This window comes from Seriola lalandi, unplaced genomic scaffold (genome assembly GCF_002814215.2).
Source record: "Seriola lalandi dorsalis isolate HSWRI2012SDOR001 ecotype SW California unplaced genomic scaffold, Sedor1 jcf7180002054326, whole genome shotgun sequence".
Classification (NCBI taxonomy): Eukaryota; Metazoa; Chordata; class Actinopteri; order Carangiformes; family Carangidae; genus Seriola; species Seriola lalandi.
Window position 1 is genome coordinate 57,290 of NW_019524879.1, and position 19,944 is coordinate 77,233.

Here is a 19,944-nt window from a genome sequence, read left to right on the forward strand (position 1 = left end):
GGGGGGTTATTGATCATTTTACCAAAAGTAAATAACAATATTCTTACGCCTTTGATCTGTGACGGCTCGATCACAGCCCGTATAGTTTTTACAAAGCCTACGGAGCTCAATCGATTTCTGAGAACATGGTCAAAAGACAGAAAGCCGAGAAAAGGAAATATCTATAATGCAGGAAATAAATTAGGGAATTTAAAGCAGTAAAAATTTTGCATTTACATATTGCTGCAAAAAAAAAAAAAAATCCTCTCTGCAAACAACTTTACTTTTACTTTACTTTTATAAAAAATAAAATAAAATACAGCAGGCTTACCAAAAATTACTCATGAGATTCTTGAGCCAAGAATTAAAAATCAGCGAGTGTGAAAAACTTCCTTACCTTAAAACTAGTTAAACCCCCCCCCCAAAAAAAAACAGTCTTGATTTAAACTTGAGAAACTTCAGAAAATCAAGATATAGACTTAGCCAATTAGTTTTATTAACGTAGCTATCTTAACCAATGTGTCACAACCATGCGCCTCATTTTTTTCACATCATGCTAAAAGGAAAGTTTATGTCCAACAAGTTTAATAACCAAATATAAATGACGCTTGACAAGATCATTTATCTTGGATAAAGAAAAACAGTGGGACTGGAATGTATTTTTACTTTTTCATTATTAGAAGGCAAAGAGCGGTTCAAACACCTGGTAACAGAATGCACATTGGCTGCAAACTGGAAAATCTCCAATGTTCTATATGTGTTTAGTCTAACTCGCCCACTCTGGGAATCTGGTGGTAACTAAGGGGACATGACTGCTCTAATGCACTTGTAACACTCACAGACTCGCAGCTTAGGAAGCCTGTGCTGTAACATCAATCTTTAATCTGTGACTTAGCCATTAGGCTGGCCAGAGATAACACAGACAAACCCACAAAGTCTCTTGGGGGAAGCATCCCAGGTATGAGTGGGTTTTGATGACAGATGTGAGTTTTATTGTTGGGGCGTGGTTGTGAGAATGTGGGTGCTAATGTTTATACGTCAGTGTCAGATCAAACATCCTAAGGCGTGCAGCCTGTAATGTAGCCTGTAATGAGTTATATTTATCTCTGCTTGTCAGCGAATGTGTTTTCAAGGTATTTGGGTAAAAAGATTTATGGCTAAAATAATATTTTCATTTACTTAAGATCCGATATCTCCTACTGAAGTGCCAGAGGAGTGGGATTTTTGGACTGATTTCTGCAAGGTTGAGATAAAAATCTATGTAAACCTACTCAACTTCACTCCCATTGAAAGCTTGTGAACGGACATGATACTGTAGATCCAACCTACTGAATTTGGCTCTAGTCTATACAAAATCTAGCATGTCTGGTATTTTACCTTGAGGTTGATCCGCTCCAACAGCTCCTCCACGGAGGTGGGCTTGGGTGGTCGGCCCTTCCTCCTCCTCCTCACGGGCCTTTTGGGTTTCTCCTCTTCCTCGCTCAGCACGTCCACGTAGATGAACTTGAAGGTGCCGACTTTGTTGTTGAGCAGACCCATCCATGTTCCCATGGGTGGCTTGCTGATGATGTCAATTACATCACCACGCTGGAGGATCACAAAGAGCAGAATTTAGAAAGAATAACCCCACCCTCTACTTTTTCACCCTGTCGCTTGCTCAAAAATATTGAGACTAGCTTGGGAAAAAATTGAAAACAGTTAATGAAAGAGTGAGACGATCTGCTCCCCAAGCCACAATTGTCTTCTGGATCAAGGCAACAAACTCTTATTGTATATCATGTAGAAGCTCTTTGGCCAGTATAAGACTTAAACTGTACTTAGTAGCTCTCATATATGAGTATTTTTCATCTGTAAAAACTACATTATAAAGATCGTCTTCATCCATGAAGCGTAATCAAACGAGTGAACAGATTGTGTGTGGTAGAGAATTCCAGAGATTAAAGGCTGTGGCTATTGAATTTGCACACAAGTGAATAGGAACCAGGTGTGCATAACCATAACGTGTTTTACCTTCAGTTTGAGGGAGTCTGTGTCGTAGGGGCTGGGGGTGAAGTCGGTGTGGACTCGGGCACGTCCGCAGAACGGTCCTCTGTAAGGCGGCTCTTCGTCATCACCATCCTCCGACTTCACACTTTCTCTGTTACTGGCCGACGAGTCGGTGGTGCTCACTGTCTGACCACCTGGACACAAAGACACACAAGCGAATGTGCACATGAGCTATAAAATGACTGTGTATAAATATTAACAATTTCACAAAAAAAAGGATTCTGTTATATCATCAAAACAGTCCAAATCTGACTGAAGCTTTCTTCAAAACATCTCTTCATCATCACTGTTTAAAAGGATGTCTGTATCAAGGAGTTTCACAAGGCTAGATACACTATTCAAAGACTACATTGATTTTATTTTATATTATTATAATTTGTATTTTCTCAGTTTCTGTGGAAGTAAGAGTGAGGAGTGTAACAGTTGTGTTGCATGTCCTGGGTGAAGCAGAGTGTTTGCAGCATATTTTCCTCAGCGTCTGAGGGGAAGACTGAAGGCTGAAATCATGTCGACGTGTGGGAATCGGAGAGGCAAGACTTCCTACCTAATTATTACCGTATGTTTGCCTGTCTGCTCGCATGTTTGTGTGCGTGTTCTATGGCTCTGAATCACTGCGAGTCGGCCAAGTCTTCAATTCACTCTCAACTTGAAAAATGTATCCACAAAAGATGTGACGGAAATACCAGGTTGAAGTAATCATAAGATGTAATTAGATAAGATGACCTGCGAGATCAAAACACACTTGGAAAACGCTCTGAGATCACAGCGCACGAGGCAGCTGGTGGGACTGGGTGTGATCAAGAGAGAGATCATGCCACAAAAAAAAAAAAAAACAAACAAAAAAAACATTTAATGCCAGAGGCAGCATGAAGGTTAAGTCTGTATCTGAAATACACAAGTGCAAACAGGAAATGTGATGAGCACCATCTAGTGTTACGCATTGCTCAAATCAGGCTATTTTAATCCATTTAAATCTTTAGATTGCCTTCACTTATATACGAGATGTTTACATGAGCTATACAATGATGCATTGCTAGAACTAAACGGCAAGTATAATCCTGTTTATGTGCTTCACAAACTGTCAAAGTATTGAGTAAAATCGAGAGAGAGTGGTGTGAAGTACTGGTTTTGTGAAAGCAAAAAAAAAACTTTTTCTCATATACACAAAGTCAAAAAACAAAAAGGCCTGATAAAAACAAGCATGCCTTTTCTAAAACAATGGTTCTTGTCTTACTCATTGAACTCTGTCCGCTGAGTGAACTACGCAGACTTTCCACTGAGCCTCCAGCTTTAAGCTTCGGCTTCTCCAGAGAGTCGGTTTCAGGCTGAGGGGACTGAGGGGAACCGGGGGCTCCATCCGGACTGGACTGAAAGACAAAAAAAAGCGAGAGAGAGAGAGGGGGTGGGTGATGCAGGATGGGTAATGAAAACACAAGGGACGGACACAAAGGAGATGTTGTACAGTTAAGAGAGGAGAAGATGTGAGGGATGGGACAGTGTGGTTAGGAGGTTGACATAGGGGAAACGATGGAAGAGAGAGAGAGGGAGGGATGAATATCATAGGTGGAGGTGGTGGTTAAAACCGAGGGGTATTTTTTTTTCTTTTTTTACCCTTATTGATGTCTAAAACAGATGGACACATATAAAACTCAGCTTTAAGCATGAATGAGATTTATCCATCAGTTCAAATTTGAACAGTTATTAAAAACATACAAATTCTGGAGGCTTTTTCTTCCTAAAATGTTTTATTTTTTCCTGATATTTCTATGGCGCAAAGATCCTTTTTTGTTTCATTTAAAGACCTCATAATATTAGCACCTGAACCTTCTGAAAAAAACAGTATGTCTTAAAGAATAAGTTCACAATTCTTCAAGTCTGCATTAAAACAATACTCACGTCCTCACATTAACACTGAAACGGTTTCTCCTCTCCATACACACTGTACAGAGATCGGTTCCTATTTAAATATAAGTGATGAGGAAAAACATCCAAAGTCCTCGGTCTGTCTGGGAATGACTGCTAAAGCTTCTCTGATTACATGAGGCTTTAGCTATCTCAATTAGATCAACTAAAGATGGCATTTTTATAAGTTAAATTCTTTTTAAGTTCAAAAACTTCTTTTTGTTTCCATTGACAGCGTTTCCTTGCTGAGTTCAGCATAGTAACAAAGACTGTAATGTTGGATGACAACTCGCTAGATTTGTCAAGTCAAACTGAAGCCTCATTAACTTCAGCTGAACTCATTTTCACACGGACTGTGGGTTTCGTTCCCCATCATCTCCACTGGATTCCTTCGCAGCCAGAATGAACAGAAACAGCGACAGGGGACAATAACACTTTCACTGTCCATACGATTATTGTATTAAGACATACTTGAAAAAGTGTGAACACGTTGCCTTTATGTGGTGAAGTCAAGCTGCACTAGTAGGGGCAACAAAAATGTCCAACCAAATAAAGTCGTTAAAAATAAAAAGCTTTTTCTTTTCAGCAATAACTGACATCCACTAAAACTTGATCCCTCACCGTCTAATGTCCTGATGGAACAACTTACTTCAGCAGGAATTCCATCAAATTATGGAAGTAATAACACCATTTAAACTGACCTAAGTTACATGATATGTGCCAAATGATTGTTTTGCATAAATTAAACAACTCATATTGTTTGTTTAAACTTTAAATTGATTTAAAATCTTTCCAGATCTCCTTTGAAGTCTCTAATGATGAAGCAACAACATGCATCAAGATGCCACTACTGTTTCAGTAATCCACTAGGTGGCATTGTGGCCTATAAAATGACCATGGTTGAGACATTGTGACATGGTAATTAAATTTCCTTTGCTCTTTCCCAACCAAAGGGCTCTATGACTCATGCCAGGATATGTGGGTCACAGCGTTGAGGACCACCATGACGGACAGATGCTGAACTCCACATTAATGACATATTTCGTTGGGCGACATCAAACTGCAGGGCTGGCGAGGCCACCGGTGGTGCCACTGGATGCCCAGAAAAAATTAGGCCAGAGCAGATTAGACAGCCATTATACACTCTCACACTTTAAGTCTCCATTTCCTAACAACAAGCCTGGGGGACACTTGCATCACTGCATGAGCTCAACATGAACCACACACTCCACCCTACTGACTGGGCCCCGGTACAGCACAGCACAGCAGAGAGAGAAAGAGAGAGAGAGAGAGACGGTGTGTGTGTGTGTGTGTGTGTGTGTGTGTGTGTGTGTGTGTGTGTGTGTGTGTGTTTCAGTGCTCTGTGTTTATTCTGTAACTAACACAAATACTCCCGCCCACTCACAGCCTGTGGACAGAGTATGTGGCTTACACACTGCAAAACTTCCTCTAAATGTTTGCAGAACATGGGCAGCTTTTACGTCTTTACAGCTGTGCCTGGCTCGCCTGTGTCCAGGATTAAACACATATTGTATAGATTTGCGGGACCATTTACGCGTTCGCCGCTGCTTTTTAAACAAAGTTAAGGTTTGACTGTTTATACATGACTTGCCCTAAAAACAAGGGAGATTGTGTAATGTTCAAAGTTACCTGAGCTTTCTAACAATACAGGATTCAAAAAAGTGTCTGTGTTTGTGTGTGTGTATGTGTGTGTGCATGTCTAACCTGCTCAGACAAGGAGCTGCTGTACTTCTTCGACATGCGTTTCCTCATCGTCTCCTTGACCGACTTGACCTTCTTGCCCAGTGAGATCCGAGACGTAGTGGGGGACTTCACCACTTCTCTGTAAATAGCCTCCTGTTCTTTATTCTGCGATTTGAAGAAAGAAGGAAAGGCAGGGCAGAAAATGATGGACAGAGAGGCAGGATAACAGAGAGAGAGAGAGAGAAAGATGAGGAGAGACGGGGCGGAATCAGGGGAGGTTGAACAGGACAAGACAAAAGGGCAGGGCAAGGGGGGGGGTCAAAGCAAGGCAGAAGACAGAGGAGAAAGGGGGATTTAGTATGACGGGAGTTCAGCTCGTGCCCCTCACAGCCTCTTCTTATTTTACAAGCTGCCAGCACTTACATTGGCCTCCGAGCCTGTGTTGACCACATGGAGCGAACGGTTGGACAGGTCAAAGCCTCCGAAGCTGCACGTTCTCTGCGGAGGAGCCAAAATACAATCAAATGAGTTACACTCAGAAGGTGGCGTTACAGGAGCTCCCCATCCACAACCATCGAGGGTCAACTCACGATGATTCATGCTTGGCATGACACGACACGGGCAACAGTTTGATTAATGAACATGGGTATATGGTTTGTACATATGTGGGGGCATGATGTCATATGGGACTGTGGACAGCCAACAGACATGATGTAACACAAACTGTTATATGAGCTCCTCTTTAAAATTACTGCATGGTCCTAGGCAAATGAGCTGTTATATTGACCATGGAGGGCTCACAGTCGGCTCCAACAAGTTGCTTCATGGGCTTTAAAACTTGAATCCCCTGGAGAAAATGTTGGACAAAATTAACCTTACTTGATGTGGCCAAGCTAAAATATAAAAATCGTACTTTTACAAGTGAATGTATATTAATTGCAGCGCAGCCTGATGCAATTCATTTTGCGGTTAATTATGACAAATGCAAAGCTGGGCTTAGTATGCTAACATGCACAACATTTAGGCTGGTTGCTTAGAGCCGCCAATACGTTATTCTCACAAGAAACATTTTCAGACAGAGCAAAATGGTTCTGCTGAGAGGACAGGGTGATATGGAAGATTTTTTTTCTTCTTGACTTTAGAGGTTGACAGCAAAATAAGGGGTAGACACAAAGAGGAACTATGACATGAGAGTAGAAGAGATCCAGGACCTTATCACTAAATTGGCTTTGACATTTTGAATCCCTCCCAAGCTCTGCAGTAGGTCACACACAAACATGTAGACACAGACATGCACATCAAGCGTCTTCTGCCAAAAGCAAACCCTCGATTCCTGTGGGGATACTTGGTGGCATTTCTCCTTTGCTTCAAAAAAAAAAAAAAACTTCTACTCGACTAGACTCCCACAAACCCTGGATGAACCTGGGTGCAAAGAACTTGCACATTAAGAAAATAGTTTCTATATTAGATGTCCACAGCTGCAGTCCACATCACAACTTCCCAGGAAAAGCACAGTTTGGAGAACAAACATGTTTGAAGAGACGTCCAAAAAGAACTGTTCTGAATGTAATGGCGATGCTTGATGGAATGGACATGCACCCAGAAATAAATGTCTTTCGGATTTAATTATAAGAAAAGAAAAACTACCAAAAAATAAAAAATAAAAAATCATATCTGCAACCATAGAGGCACGGGCCAAAAAAGAAAAAAGAAACGAAAAGCAACAACAGAAACAGTGGATTCGGAGAGTTTCTGGATGAGAACGACCTCCAGTGATTTCACTAGTACACGATAGGATTCAGGTACCCTCAAAGCTGCAGGATAGCTCCTCTATAACACCGCCTAGAGTATCTGTCACTACTTGTATTGATTCAGACAGGTTATATGTGGGGGAATGAGTACGGTACTTGCGATGCAACCAGACCTTTTTCATCCTTGTTAACATTAAAAATTTGGCCTTTTATATTCACTGAGGTATGAATATGTATTAGTACATGTAGTTCACCTGTTTGTCTGCTGAATCCACTTTTTTTTAATTGCTCTGCTAAGCCTTACAAGATCAATTTGAAAGTTGATCAGCGTAAAGACACATCTGTCACTGATCTCGACTTAATAAGGCCATTCACTGAGTACGTCTCTGAGGCTACGTGCTGTGCAGTTCAAAGAATGAGCTCCTCCGAGCTCGTATAGCATCTCCTCTGCCCACAGGGATCAGCGTGACTGTGCGAGTGCATGTGTTCTTCAGGGATCTGACATTTATAAAAGGCACTTATAAAACCTCTGCTGTGACTTAACCTCCCAAGTGGGGCACTGCACATTCCATAATCATTTCATTTTCAGCTGAAAGAAAAAGGTTTGAAGCCAAAGGCATTCACTTAAAGGTCAGGGAAGATACCATTCCTCTGAGGGCAGATAGGTCTGTGATAGGCTGGTTCTTGACGTTTTCAGTACATGAGCTGCGCTACTTTCTGACTTGTCACACAGACGTCATTAACTAAATAAGTCGACATGCTTCGTGTGTTGTGTTGTGTATGTCTGCTGCACCTTCTATTGTAACCTCTGAGCTATTCTGCAACTTTGAAGTACACCGAGTCCTGCTCACACGAGGCGGTCGATTTGAACCTCATGGTCCAAACTCACAGACTTCTGCTGGATCCGCAAGAGCACACGCTTGGTGCAGCGGTCCACACTGGCCGCCCACTTCCTGTCCGCCTCGCGGTCCTCCTCCAACAGACAGCGGCGCTCAGCGCGGCTGAGGGTAACTGGGCGGACCAGCTGGGCCCAGTTGAGGTGACCGTACAGGCTCCGTTCTACCACATAGGTGATGTTCAGCTCACTGACTGCTGTTCGACCACGCAGCCTGCGAGAGGGAAACACCCAGCCCCCTCCCCCACTTCCAAAACCCTTTGATTTGGCTACATCACAGCGGGCGGGGGAGGAGGGGGTGACAGACAGAGGGGAGACAGGGGTCTTGGAATTGCGCGAGCGCTGGTACAGTAGGTGCTTGGTGGAGTAAGCGTAGTTGGGGTCAGGTTTCCGGTGTGTCCAGCTGCCATGGTGCCGGTTGGCAGTTTGGTGTTTAGGGCTGCCTTGTGGACCGTCATCCAGGGAGATCAGGAAACGAGACTGGGCATGGGGTTTGGGACGAGGTTTGGTGAGGCCATAGTAAGCGTAGAGGGCCTCGTTGTTACTTACCCCATGGGAGATGGAGCCCAGGGCCTTCCGCATCTCGCTGTCGGTAGTGGAGCGTGACAGTTTCCCCTCGTCGTCCAATCCACAGCCATCCAACTCCGAGAACGAAGAGCCACTACCTCCAACGCCGGAGATGGAACCTCCCAGGCCACCAGAGCTGACCGGGGTTCTCCTGGGGGGCCGGATGAGGCCGTGGGTACTGGAAGACTTACTGAAGGTTTTGACCAGCTTGTGTCCGGACCAGGTGTCCAAGCTGCTGGAGGAAGGGGAGGTGGTCAGACTGTCTGTGTCTCCGTCGAGGGAGAGTTGATCCTGGGTGAGGGAGGGCAGAGAGGCCTCCTGGGGCAAAGGGGGCTTCTTTAGTACCCCTGTGTACAGAGCTGTGTTGTCCTCACAGGTGGGAGGTGCCTCCAGATTCAGGAAATCTAAACAAGACAGAAACATCACTAGTTTGCTACTCAGGATTTAGACATTAGATTCTGTGCAGTCCCATGACCCATCTGTGGATTTCCAAACCACAGCTCGCCAGCAAACATTTCAAAACACATTCTTCAAGTCTGAGTTTCAGGCAAAGAATGTAACACATTGGCAAAAAAAAGACACGCGTTATAAATTTCCAAAAACACAACTTTTACTATGATTGAACTTTAACTTCTTTTTAGTGAGAACCAACAGATCAATTCAAACTGATTTTAAACATAAAATTCTAAAAAGTAATACCAGCAGTGTTGACATTTGTATACAGTAGAAGCATGAAGCCTAAAACCATGACCTTTATGTGCCTGGGAAACACAACACATGAACATTAACTGACTGATAAACTGAAAAAGAAATGCTGACGACAGATTTAAACTATGTTGAGCTGTGAGACAATCAAAGGAATTCACCATCTGAGGGTTACAAACCTTCAGAGCCATGTTTCTTGCCCTCTTCCACCTTGATGAGTTTTTTCCTGACTCGGCGTGTTGAGTTAACCAGTTTGTGAAGCCGTTTGAACTTCACAGAGTCCTCCGATTGCTCATCGTCTGACTGTTCACGAGACTGGTGGGAGAGACAAAGAGGGAGGGATGATATAATAAAAGGGACACACAGTCAAGCTGGGAAAAGTCTTCTGTCCAGTTCAGCGCAAGCATTTCATGAAAGCAGAGATTACAGAAATGTATGGTTTTGTTTTGAATTATTTTGATATAAAATGTAGTGAGAAAATAAAACAAACTTTGACAAATATGCTTTGAGACGCTGTTATAATGCAACAGATGGGAGCATTTTTTAGAATGGAGTCGAAGTTAGTGAGGTGAGAAATGGAGGACTGCAGGACTGCATTGTGTGAAATTCATATACATAGCAAACAGAAAAAAAATGCACTGAAATAATGAACCAGATGACAGTAATTTAAAAAAAAAAAAAAAAAAAAGGGTATAACTGAATGACACAGTGAGTCTTACAATAAACGGTCTATTTGATGATGTTCCCTTCAGAGACCGTTTACTCCAGAGGAAATGAAAGGACACTGGTCGCATGTTATGGGTGTCAGCATCTTGGTGTTTTTTTTTTCTCTGCATCTAAACTCTCTGCACAGTGGTAGTGGAGTGGAAAAGAGATAGAATAATGAAGTCGCTAACAGTTTCATCACTCACACGCACGCGCCACACACACACACACACACACACACACGTACAGCACAAGCCCTATTCCCACTGAGCCTCAACACACATACCCGCAGAAAAACTCCCTCAGCTCCATGTGTGTATGCACATTCTTGCTGCAGCCTCGATGTGATGGTGGTGATGAGCTGAGCTTTGGCGTAAAGATTGTCTGGCAGAAACCACCATAATTATCATGGAGCTCAAACAACTTAATTTGCTCCTATTTTGCTACTGGTTTCCACAGCAACACCACCTCTCTCACACACTGCCAGTTCCATGGTCGAGGTTGACTGCATCGCTTGCAGAGGGACACTCATGCATACATGCGCGTGCGCGCGCCGCACGCACGCACACACACATCACTAGACAGAGCAGGCCTGCAGGCTTAGCTCTTCTCTGTCTGATAAAACACAGTCTCCTCCTGCAGCTCTAAAGCTAACAAGCAAGAAACCACTTTCTAGCTGTTGTTGAGTTTAGACCGCAGGCCTGGCTCAGAGGCTGCTGACCTACAGTGGGGATGATGTTAACAACTGTGGCTCGGTTGAAGCCAACAAATCTGACATTGTCCGCAAATCCTTGATGGCACCACACAACCAGAGCAACATTATGACCTTTAGATTCCTGCAGACGTGTGAGTGTTACAAACCCGCAGTTGGAAAAGAAAACAATATATAGTTATCAGTGCAGCATCACAAAGTCAATTCTATCACGCTGACCCCCCCCCCCCCTTTCTGCCATCACTTAACCACCTTCAGAGGTGCATGATCAACGTTTAGGATTTCTGTCATGTTGGCGCAGCAGACCAGAGCTGGGGCACAGCCATTCATCCGGCCTCTGACGAACCGCAGAAATAGGCTCTGAAAACCCGTAGCTCCACTACCCCTCAGCCCAATTGTCCCCGACAATCCCTCAAGTCAACCACACAATTCTGGCCGCTGTGGTGATTCCTTTAAATTTCCATTTGCCCTGGACGATGCTAGAGTGTAATAGCTTCGAAGAATGTAGTGTAATAACAAGTCTGTGTCCTTGAGGATTGATAAAAGAGGCAGCAGAGAGACTGTGAGATGAGTGAACCCACCAAAGGTTGGACTGGAGTCGACTCCTGGGTCTTGGTTCCTATAAACCACTATTCTTGAGAAGTGTAAAAAAAAAAAACCCCAAAAAACAGTGTGTCATATGAGGTCATTTGGAGGATAACACAACTGCCTGAGTGATTTAGCAGTTAACCCCCTCATGATTTCTTCAATTGCATGTGTGACAGAAGGAGGAAAAAGAACAGGAGAAGATAAAGAGGTGACAGTGACATATTCGTCCTCACCCAGCCCTGAGAAACAGCATCCATGCAAATGACCGGAGGGGAGACAGAGAAACACAGAAAGAAACTCAAACATATGAGGCCATGAATCAAGAAGGGCTGAAAGGCCGCCATCAAAAACAAGGTCAAAGCAGCAATTCCTCCACCATAACTGCCGTTTCACTTCACAAATTACCTTGACGACCGTTCCCACAATTTGGAAGGTGCCCTTAAACTTAGAAAACTATAATCCAACATCCTTACAGCGCACACCAAAATCTTTCTGCTCGTTCTGTGCCACAAAAACTGAACAGGACAAACCCAAAAGAAAATCTGATACAGAAAGTTAAGTGCAACAATGTGCCTTAAAACTTACCACCTTAGTTTAAAACAGCAGGGTAGCACTTCCAGTGTTAATATACAACGGGCTAGCAAGCGCAAGTCCAGCAAATCCATCGTGTGCCAACCACATTCTCACGCATGCACGATCCAAAATAATATCTGTGCCCCTGTGCACATGCTGGCAGATACAGACGCAGCCTGTTAGTGAATTCAGCTCAGAGGAATGAGGGACTGTTTGGAAGAGCCGTGCCGCACAGCTAGCAGAGAAAAGGCGTGTTGTGCATGGAGAACAATCCCATCATTTGAGCCCCTCTGACCCTGCCCTGGCCCCCACATCGCTAATGGCCAGCCCTGGAATGTGGGTTCCGATCGTCGGGTAGGGGGGGGCAGACCGGGGAAACACAGCATCAGAGAAAAAGGGACAGAGCAGCCAAAGAATTGCTTATTGCAAACAAGTCAGCCACACATATGTACTGTATATTCACATGTCTGCATATAGATAGAATACAGGCACACAGAACTGTTACTATTTGAATTTGGGAATGACCTAATTCCATTCATTATAGGGGAAAGGGGGCAACATGTGACACCAATAGAGGCCCCTGTAGAGAAGAAATTTTTCCTGTAGTGGCCAATTTTGGAACTTGGGGCAAGGGGAGATATAACCCCCCCCCCCTTTTCTGGCCCTGAGGGTATTCTTTATCTTAACTCTCTCTCTCTCCCTTATTTCCTCTCTGCCTCCAGCACTTGCATTTGTTCACAGCCTCCAGAGCCAATCTGTGTGTTCCTCTACACAATCCTCCTTCAGTAAGTCTTCATCCTCTCCCCTGTCCTGTAAAACCCCCCAATCGATCAATCCTCTTGCCACAGGAAGTGAGCAGCTGGCAGCAGAGGGGGTAATGCGAGGGTTAACAGACTGATGAGATGATCAGCAAACTCATGCACAATTCACACACCCACATGAGCGAGCCAGACAGCAGACAGAACCAGAGCTGAGGTTATCTATGGTATAATTAAGCTGTTTTTCATATGGAAGGAAATCATCAATTAACCAACCAGAAGAAGCATTCAATAGGGACCAGTGGTGATGTGAGAGAACTATTCTGCATTTGTCCTTATTCGTGGATTTAATGATTCAATTACAGTAAGAAACAGCCGTTTAGATCTGATGTCCTGGTGTTTAAGAATGTAAACCATAGATTACTTTCAAGTTGAAGAGGAACAGGGGCAGCTGTGAATGCGTAAAAGTCAAGCACATCTGCAGTGAAAGCATATTCATACTCTTGAAAGAAACTGTGATTCTGGAGATGCAACCCTGGCAAGGATCGAAGCATATCTGTCTAAAGGCTGTAGGGTCAACCTTCCAATTACTTTACCAACGAGGACATGAAATGCACATGCATTCAGTTACGAAAAAAGAATAAGAGTATATGCAAGAGATAGAGATCGCTTTTAGAAAATGTCAGTGCTTTGTAGCTGGGAATTAGTAACACATTCCAAAATAGCAATAATACACATGTGCAGGAAGTTATTTTCAGAATACTTGGAATTTTTGTGTTTGGATAAACTCATTTCCTATATAAAACTGGGTCAGAGTGTGACTCTGTATGACTGCATGCTTTTCCCATGTGATGCCATATATTACAGAACTAGTCAAAAAGAAAAACCCATAACCACTGTGAGTCCTGAATCTGCTTCATAGCTGGCCTACATTTAAAATGGGGGGGAGGAAACAACTGTAGCATATGCAAACATAGATACAACAGAAAGAACTAAGTGATTGTCAACAAACACCGAACTAGATCCAACAGGCTGTGATTGTCTGAGCTCCAACTCCACAACTCATGGCATCCGTTACGGGACCAACTTCACAACATGAAGTATCCTCAAAGGTCTTGACTCATTTAAAAAGGTTACTGGGGAGATTTGGAGGCTTTCACTCCAAGGATCGCAGCTGACAAAATCAATACTAACAAGCGCTTATGCCACAAGAGGTTCTGGCTGGATTTTGTCCGTCTCTCCACTTGGCTTTCTGCAAGTTACAATTACAACTGATTGATGGAAACGGACCTGATCTTAAATTCCAAGGAGACAATTACCTTGTCACTACAGGAGCCAATTATGATTTTGTTGGGACAAATTTCAAATGAGCACATGGCAGAATTAACTTGATGAATAAAACATGGAAGAGGACTCGCAACATTGCGTAATAAATCCGAAGTAAGCAATGAGGCAAGATTCTCAGAGGGAACACCCATCTTATTAGGATGCACATGACATGGTGGAGAGAATGTATGTGCAGAGGCGGATATATTGTGGTTTGGCTAATGGATAAAGAGCAGAGAGAGAAGGGCAGATAAAGAAAAGGAAGAAGAGAGGGAGGCAAGATAAAAGTTAAACAGTGGTTTATGCAATTATATTGAAAAGGGAAGTCTACAGGTGGATCATATTCAAAGTCTAGACATCAAGCTAAGAACAGTAGTTAAGGTTACAGTTCTTAACATTTGGATTAACACAAACACACGCACCCATGCACACAAACGTCGAAACAACAATGGCCGTCCTCCTTCACAACCCCCTCGGCTGAAAAATCAAACTCAAAGGTGAGAGTGGTCGAGGTGAGAGTGTTACGAGAGGTAGAGTAAAGGGGAAGGGTCAGGGTTTTTGGGGTGTTGGGGGGGGGATGGGGTAGGGGTGTACTTACGTTGCAGTTTGAGGACTGGTTTAGATTGGGTGCAGATCCGTCAGTCCACTCTGCAGTGTCAGTACTGCTGGACTGTCTGTTGCGCTCATACTCCTTCAGCTACGTGGAGAAGAAGAGTTTAGAGAGAGGCAGAGGAACAGGTCGGGGCCACCCACTCTCACCCAGCATGCCACATCTCTGGATTTACACGGACACACAGGCGCACACACAGAACAGAAGGACTCAACCAGTGGTGTAGTGGTACGTAGAAAGTGTATACTGTACCGCTGAGTTTGCTGTTTATCATGCAAGCAATTATCAAAATAAAAGTCCACTATATTTTTAGGCAAAGCATTCATATTTCAAAATGTAACTATACAGTAAAGTTTTTATGCGTGGTATGACTTTTGCCATGAAGATTTATAACTGCTCTTCTGAGCAGACATAAATCTTACTTGTTCAATCTTTGCTCTGTAAATAAGAGGATTCAATATGATTGAGTTTATAGTCCACTACATCCCTGGACAGATACTACAATATTGACAAAAAACAAACAAAAAAAACAAAAACAATATGATGATACACACACCACCACACACAACCACACACAACCACAAAAACATTTCAAAAAATCGATCCACACAGGCTGATTATTGATTGGTTTCACTGAGTATCAATCACTAGACAGAGAAGCTGAGATCAAGCCATTGGCTGATAGACCATGAAAGTTCCGGGAAAAAAAACAAAAACAGGAGAACTGTAGGGGGATAATTAATGTCTGCCTTGTGGAGAGCAATCCAGTGCTGAAATGCTGCTGGACAGTCATGCTACCCATGTGCAAGGCATTACATAAGGTGACAGAATGGAAGGAGGGAAAATAAAGAAAGAAGAAGTAGTAGGGCAAATAAAAAAAATAGAAAGAACAATCAAAAGAAATTGTCTGAATATCAGACCAAAAAAGAAAGTGTAGGGAAATTGAAAGGAAAGCCAAATAATTATCCACCATGTCAACCTAGAGAGAAAAACCACAATGCACCAGTGCATCACCCCAACAGATGGGGCTATGGAGTTACTATGACCGCCAACCCCCGCAAGTATGAACTGATCAGCACACCCACACACACTCCAAGAGCTCACACCCTAAGATCCCCAAACTCCTGAACCTCTGAACTGGAGTTTGTGTGTGTGTGTGTGTGTGTGTGTGTGTGTGTGTGTATAAAGAGGACAATGCAGGGTTAAAATGTGGGTCTTTGTGGGGTTAGTAAGAGTGAGTCATTTTAGTAAACTAGTGCTAAATGGTGGGAATATAGAGAAGAAGGGGGGGAAAAGGCTGGAAGCTAATCCAGGAGGAGGTGAAGGGATCTGGGGAGGTTGAAGGAGGCTTCACACCAGTAGTCCTGGGGGGGGGGGTCATGTGGATTGGAAGGTGCAAACGATGAAACAGGAGGTCAGTGGAGTTTCCTACCCGAGCTAGAGCTTCTTCTACGGTGATCATCTTCTCTTTCACCATCATCATCAGCTGGATTCGCTCTTCATCGCTCATGGTGATCTCACTGGCCACGTAACCAATGTCCTCTCCTGACAGGGGGGGTAAAGAGCGAATGGCAGAAGGTCAAATAACGAAACGACATCTACTCGGTAAAGCAGATCTGGTAAATGGGTGCCACACAAACCTTTGGATGTCTGTCGCATGACAGGTTTATGCTGAGACTTGCGGAAGTTCTGCCAAAAAGATTTGTTTTTCTTTTTGTTGTCCCATTTGCCTGAGAAGGAGGGAAGGATCAGTCTCACAGGAGGCAACACACACCTGATACTCAACTACACAGTTTGTGTTGTACGTGTATAGACCATCCCCTATATTTCTTACAACAATAAGCTATCACCCTTACATTTGTCTGGCCTAGTCTCACCCAATAAATAATTATCCTTATCTTATAGGGAACATTAAAACAGCAACCGATAAAACATGAAAATGCATCTCTATTCACCTCCAGATCCATCTTCAGAGCTGGACTTGTGCAGGGGCATTCTAGACAAAAAAAGTAAAGACAAAAAGAATCAACATTAGAAAAATGCAAATTTCCATTTTTACTTTCACACATTACCATCAAGTTTCTCGTCTCCGTCAACCACAGCCCTTCAAAGCACACCGACTATGTTTCAGCATAAACATCACGCACAGTTTTTGGGAGTGGAGTTGCAGATTTGTCTAGTCACCACTTGGGGTCAGTGGTGGTACTTTAGTGATAACAAACCAGGTTCCTGAGGCTTGAGAGGCAGAAGGTGGAAGAGAGGAGAGGAGAGGAGAGGAGAGGAGAGGAGAGGAGAGGAGACAATGACACCCCTGTTGCGGAAACAAGAGGGTAAGATGAAGTCGATGGGAATACAGTGTGTTTCAGAAGCTGTACAGAGAGGAGTAATGTCAACATGATAGAGAAAGAGAGTCAGCAATCAAATGAAAGTGAAGAGGGGAAAGTATGGGGCTGAGGAAGAGAAGAACAGAAGGAGAGAGAGGGAAGGAGGAGGAGGAGGAGGAGAAACCACAGGGCAGACTCAGCCTGTTTGTGTTTCCACTTCCCTCCACAGGATAGAAAGTCACGAGGAAGACAGAGAGGAGGAGTGGGAGAAGAGGGAGAGAGGGCATAAGAGAGGGAGAGATGGAAAATAACTGAGGATCAGCAGTTCATGTTCAAAGTATCTGCAGAAAACTTTACACACACAGAGATAGAGAGAGAGAAAGAGAGAGAGAGAGAGAGACTTTGTTTTCAGATAGGGATAAGTGGGCTGAGTAAGGCGGTAAAGAGGAAGTGAAGCCTCAGGACGGATTATGTCTGTGGATAACGCCCTACAGGTGTGTCTGTGTGTGTCTGTGTGTGACTGAGTGTGGGAGTGACAGTGAGTGGTGGTGGCTGCTGCACACTTAAGCTTTTCCATCCTTTCAATTAAAAGGAAATAAATCATAAGGGGGGAAAAGGAGAGATAAGAACAGCCAATTGGTCCAGTTGAGACTCTCAGAGACCTATTAAGTAAATCAAAATGCATAACTGTCTCACTCTTTTACTGTCTCTTACTTGCACACCGTCACACACCCTTTATGATTTGAAAGTCAATTGCACATGAGCACACAGCTGAGACAGGTGGCTGCCAGTGAAGCAATGTGAAAGTGTGCGACAGGTTCAAAGCGAGATGTACAGGTCACTTCCCTCTCAAGTGTCTGCATATATGTGTGTGTGTGTGTGTGTGTGTGTGTGTGTGTGTGTGTATATATATATATATATATATATATATATATATATATATATAGGTGTGTTCATATGTTTGTTCAGACATGGCAGCCCTCTTCGGGTGCAATGGGAAATCTTCACGCGGCTTAAAGCCCGGCTGCCATGGCAACATAATGAGATGCTAATTGAATGGAGGCCTGTATGGTTTGCCCCTCTGCTCATCCCCCCCTCAGATAGGCTAGGGCCAAAGCTAATGCTAAAAGAAATCACTCAATAGAAGCTTTTCAGTAGCAGCGCCGCTTCCCCCCACCCTCCCCCAATGCTCTATAAATTAACCTCCCATGCAGCGCACAGATGCATGCACTCACGCACATCCACGCACTCACACAGGAGTCTGAATGTCTTTCAAAGGGTGTGTCAGTCCAGGCATTGTGCGGCTAGGCAACTTAATTGGTTTAACCTTAAATCTTTGGCATGCCTTTCTATTTAGAATTCTGCTCTTTGCATTGGGTAAGGGACATTTAACTGCTTTTATCTCATTAGCATAAGAAGCCAACTTTCTCTTTAAGGCCTATTATAAAATACAGTATCTTAATTTTTGGTTGACCCTATGCAGGACAGGTGAAAGTTGTTTCCCATGATACCTCTCTTGTGTTGTGCAAATTAACATGCTACAAGTGTTGGTGAAAGGAGGCAGAATCAAAAATGGGCTAATGCCCTTAGCTATACGAGTGCAAGTTTGCTCTGTGTCTGACAACATGTTAGCTGAGTGGGATGTAAAGCATTAGTCATTTTCAGAATGATAAGCTGTGAGTGCTGTTCATGCTTTAGCATGAGTCTTCACAACATATGGTACTACTGCAGAGATGTGCAACTGCGAGTAATGTTTTGGAAAAATGCATTATTTGCACAATGCAGAAAAGGTCCAATACAACAGAAAAACACACTATACAGCCTGTAGATAGTTTACATCAGGAAAAAAAAAAGCATGACAGTTGAATGAGTGATGAGTGCGTAGACAACTATCATTTAAATCACATGCTCAGGCACAACTCCTATCCTGTGTGACTGAGCTGCTGTCCAGGAAAGATGATAGACCGACACGTAGCATGATTTGGACACACAGCTGCGCGTCTCCATTTTTGCCTCTTACTGGCAGTTTTCACCGCGCTCAGCATAAATCACAACAATGCACACATGTATGCGTGTGTGTAGTGACTGTGTGGTTACAAGGCGGGCCACCTGGAGCGAAGTGATCTCCGGTGTTCTAGTAGAGACAATGAAAGGCAGCGACCCTGTGCGACAGTGGCAGTGTCCACAGGAAGAGCAGAGGGACGACCTCTTCAGGGGTCATGGAAGAGGTCAGAGGTCGCATGGAAGGGAAGACAGAAGGTCATATGGCAGGAAAATAGAAAATCATACAGATGAAACGGACACAGTTGAAAAAACTCAACGTGTATTTTAAGTGTATGAGCATTTTCCTGCCATATACAAACACTGTCCACTCTTAGCAGCAAATAACAGCTCCACGAGGGCTGCAACACTCAAAGTGATAAAGATGTTGACAAGGTAATTCTTCATATGGCATGGCTTACATTTCCATCTGATTATCAATCGCATGAGCTGGGATTCCACATCCAGTAGCAAAAATGCCACTAAATGTAGTCTGACAAACCCTGTTAGAGCCAACAATCGACAATTTGTACCTCGTGTCTGTGCACGCGTGGGCTTTCACCACCTTCCATTTACGTCTGCTGTTAACCTCACTGATAAGCTTGTGGGTCAACAATACCCACCAATCAATCACATTTCAAAACAGGAAGTCCCCAGCTTGAACCCGCCCGCCTTTTGAGAGCGCTCTGTTATCATCACTGGCATAGCAGGAATTATGGGAGCTGTGCCCACCACCCTCCTGCTAGCAAAGCGACAAGG

The 19,944-nt window shown here is 43.6% G+C and overlaps 1 protein-coding gene across 4 annotated transcripts in view; it reads right to left on the minus strand.

Annotated features, from left to right (window-relative positions):
- sash1a (SAM and SH3 domain containing 1a) overlaps positions 1-19,944 on the minus strand; it is a 161,336-nt gene that overhangs the window by 11,213 nt on the left and 130,179 nt on the right. For 3 of the 4 annotated variants that reach the window (XM_087174184.1, XM_087174186.1, XM_023407053.2), the window contains exons 5-15: positions 16,777-16,817; positions 16,462-16,551; positions 16,254-16,366; positions 14,810-14,908; positions 9,729-9,864; positions 8,827-9,248; positions 6,055-6,129; positions 5,653-5,796; positions 3,260-3,392; positions 1,990-2,159; positions 1,357-1,566 (exon numbers count right to left, since the gene is read on the minus strand). In XM_087174184.1, the coding sequence (XP_087030310.1) occupies positions 1,357-1,566; positions 1,990-2,159; positions 3,260-3,392; positions 5,653-5,796; positions 6,055-6,129; positions 8,827-9,248; positions 9,729-9,864; positions 14,810-14,908; positions 16,254-16,366; positions 16,462-16,551; positions 16,777-16,817 (1,633 nt within the window). The remainder of the gene's footprint in view (positions 1-1,356; positions 1,567-1,989; positions 2,160-3,259; positions 3,393-5,652; positions 5,797-6,054; positions 6,130-8,826; positions 9,249-9,728; positions 9,865-14,809; positions 14,909-16,253; positions 16,367-16,461; positions 16,552-16,776; positions 16,818-19,944) is intronic. The other variant, XM_087174185.1, reaches the window with a different exon arrangement.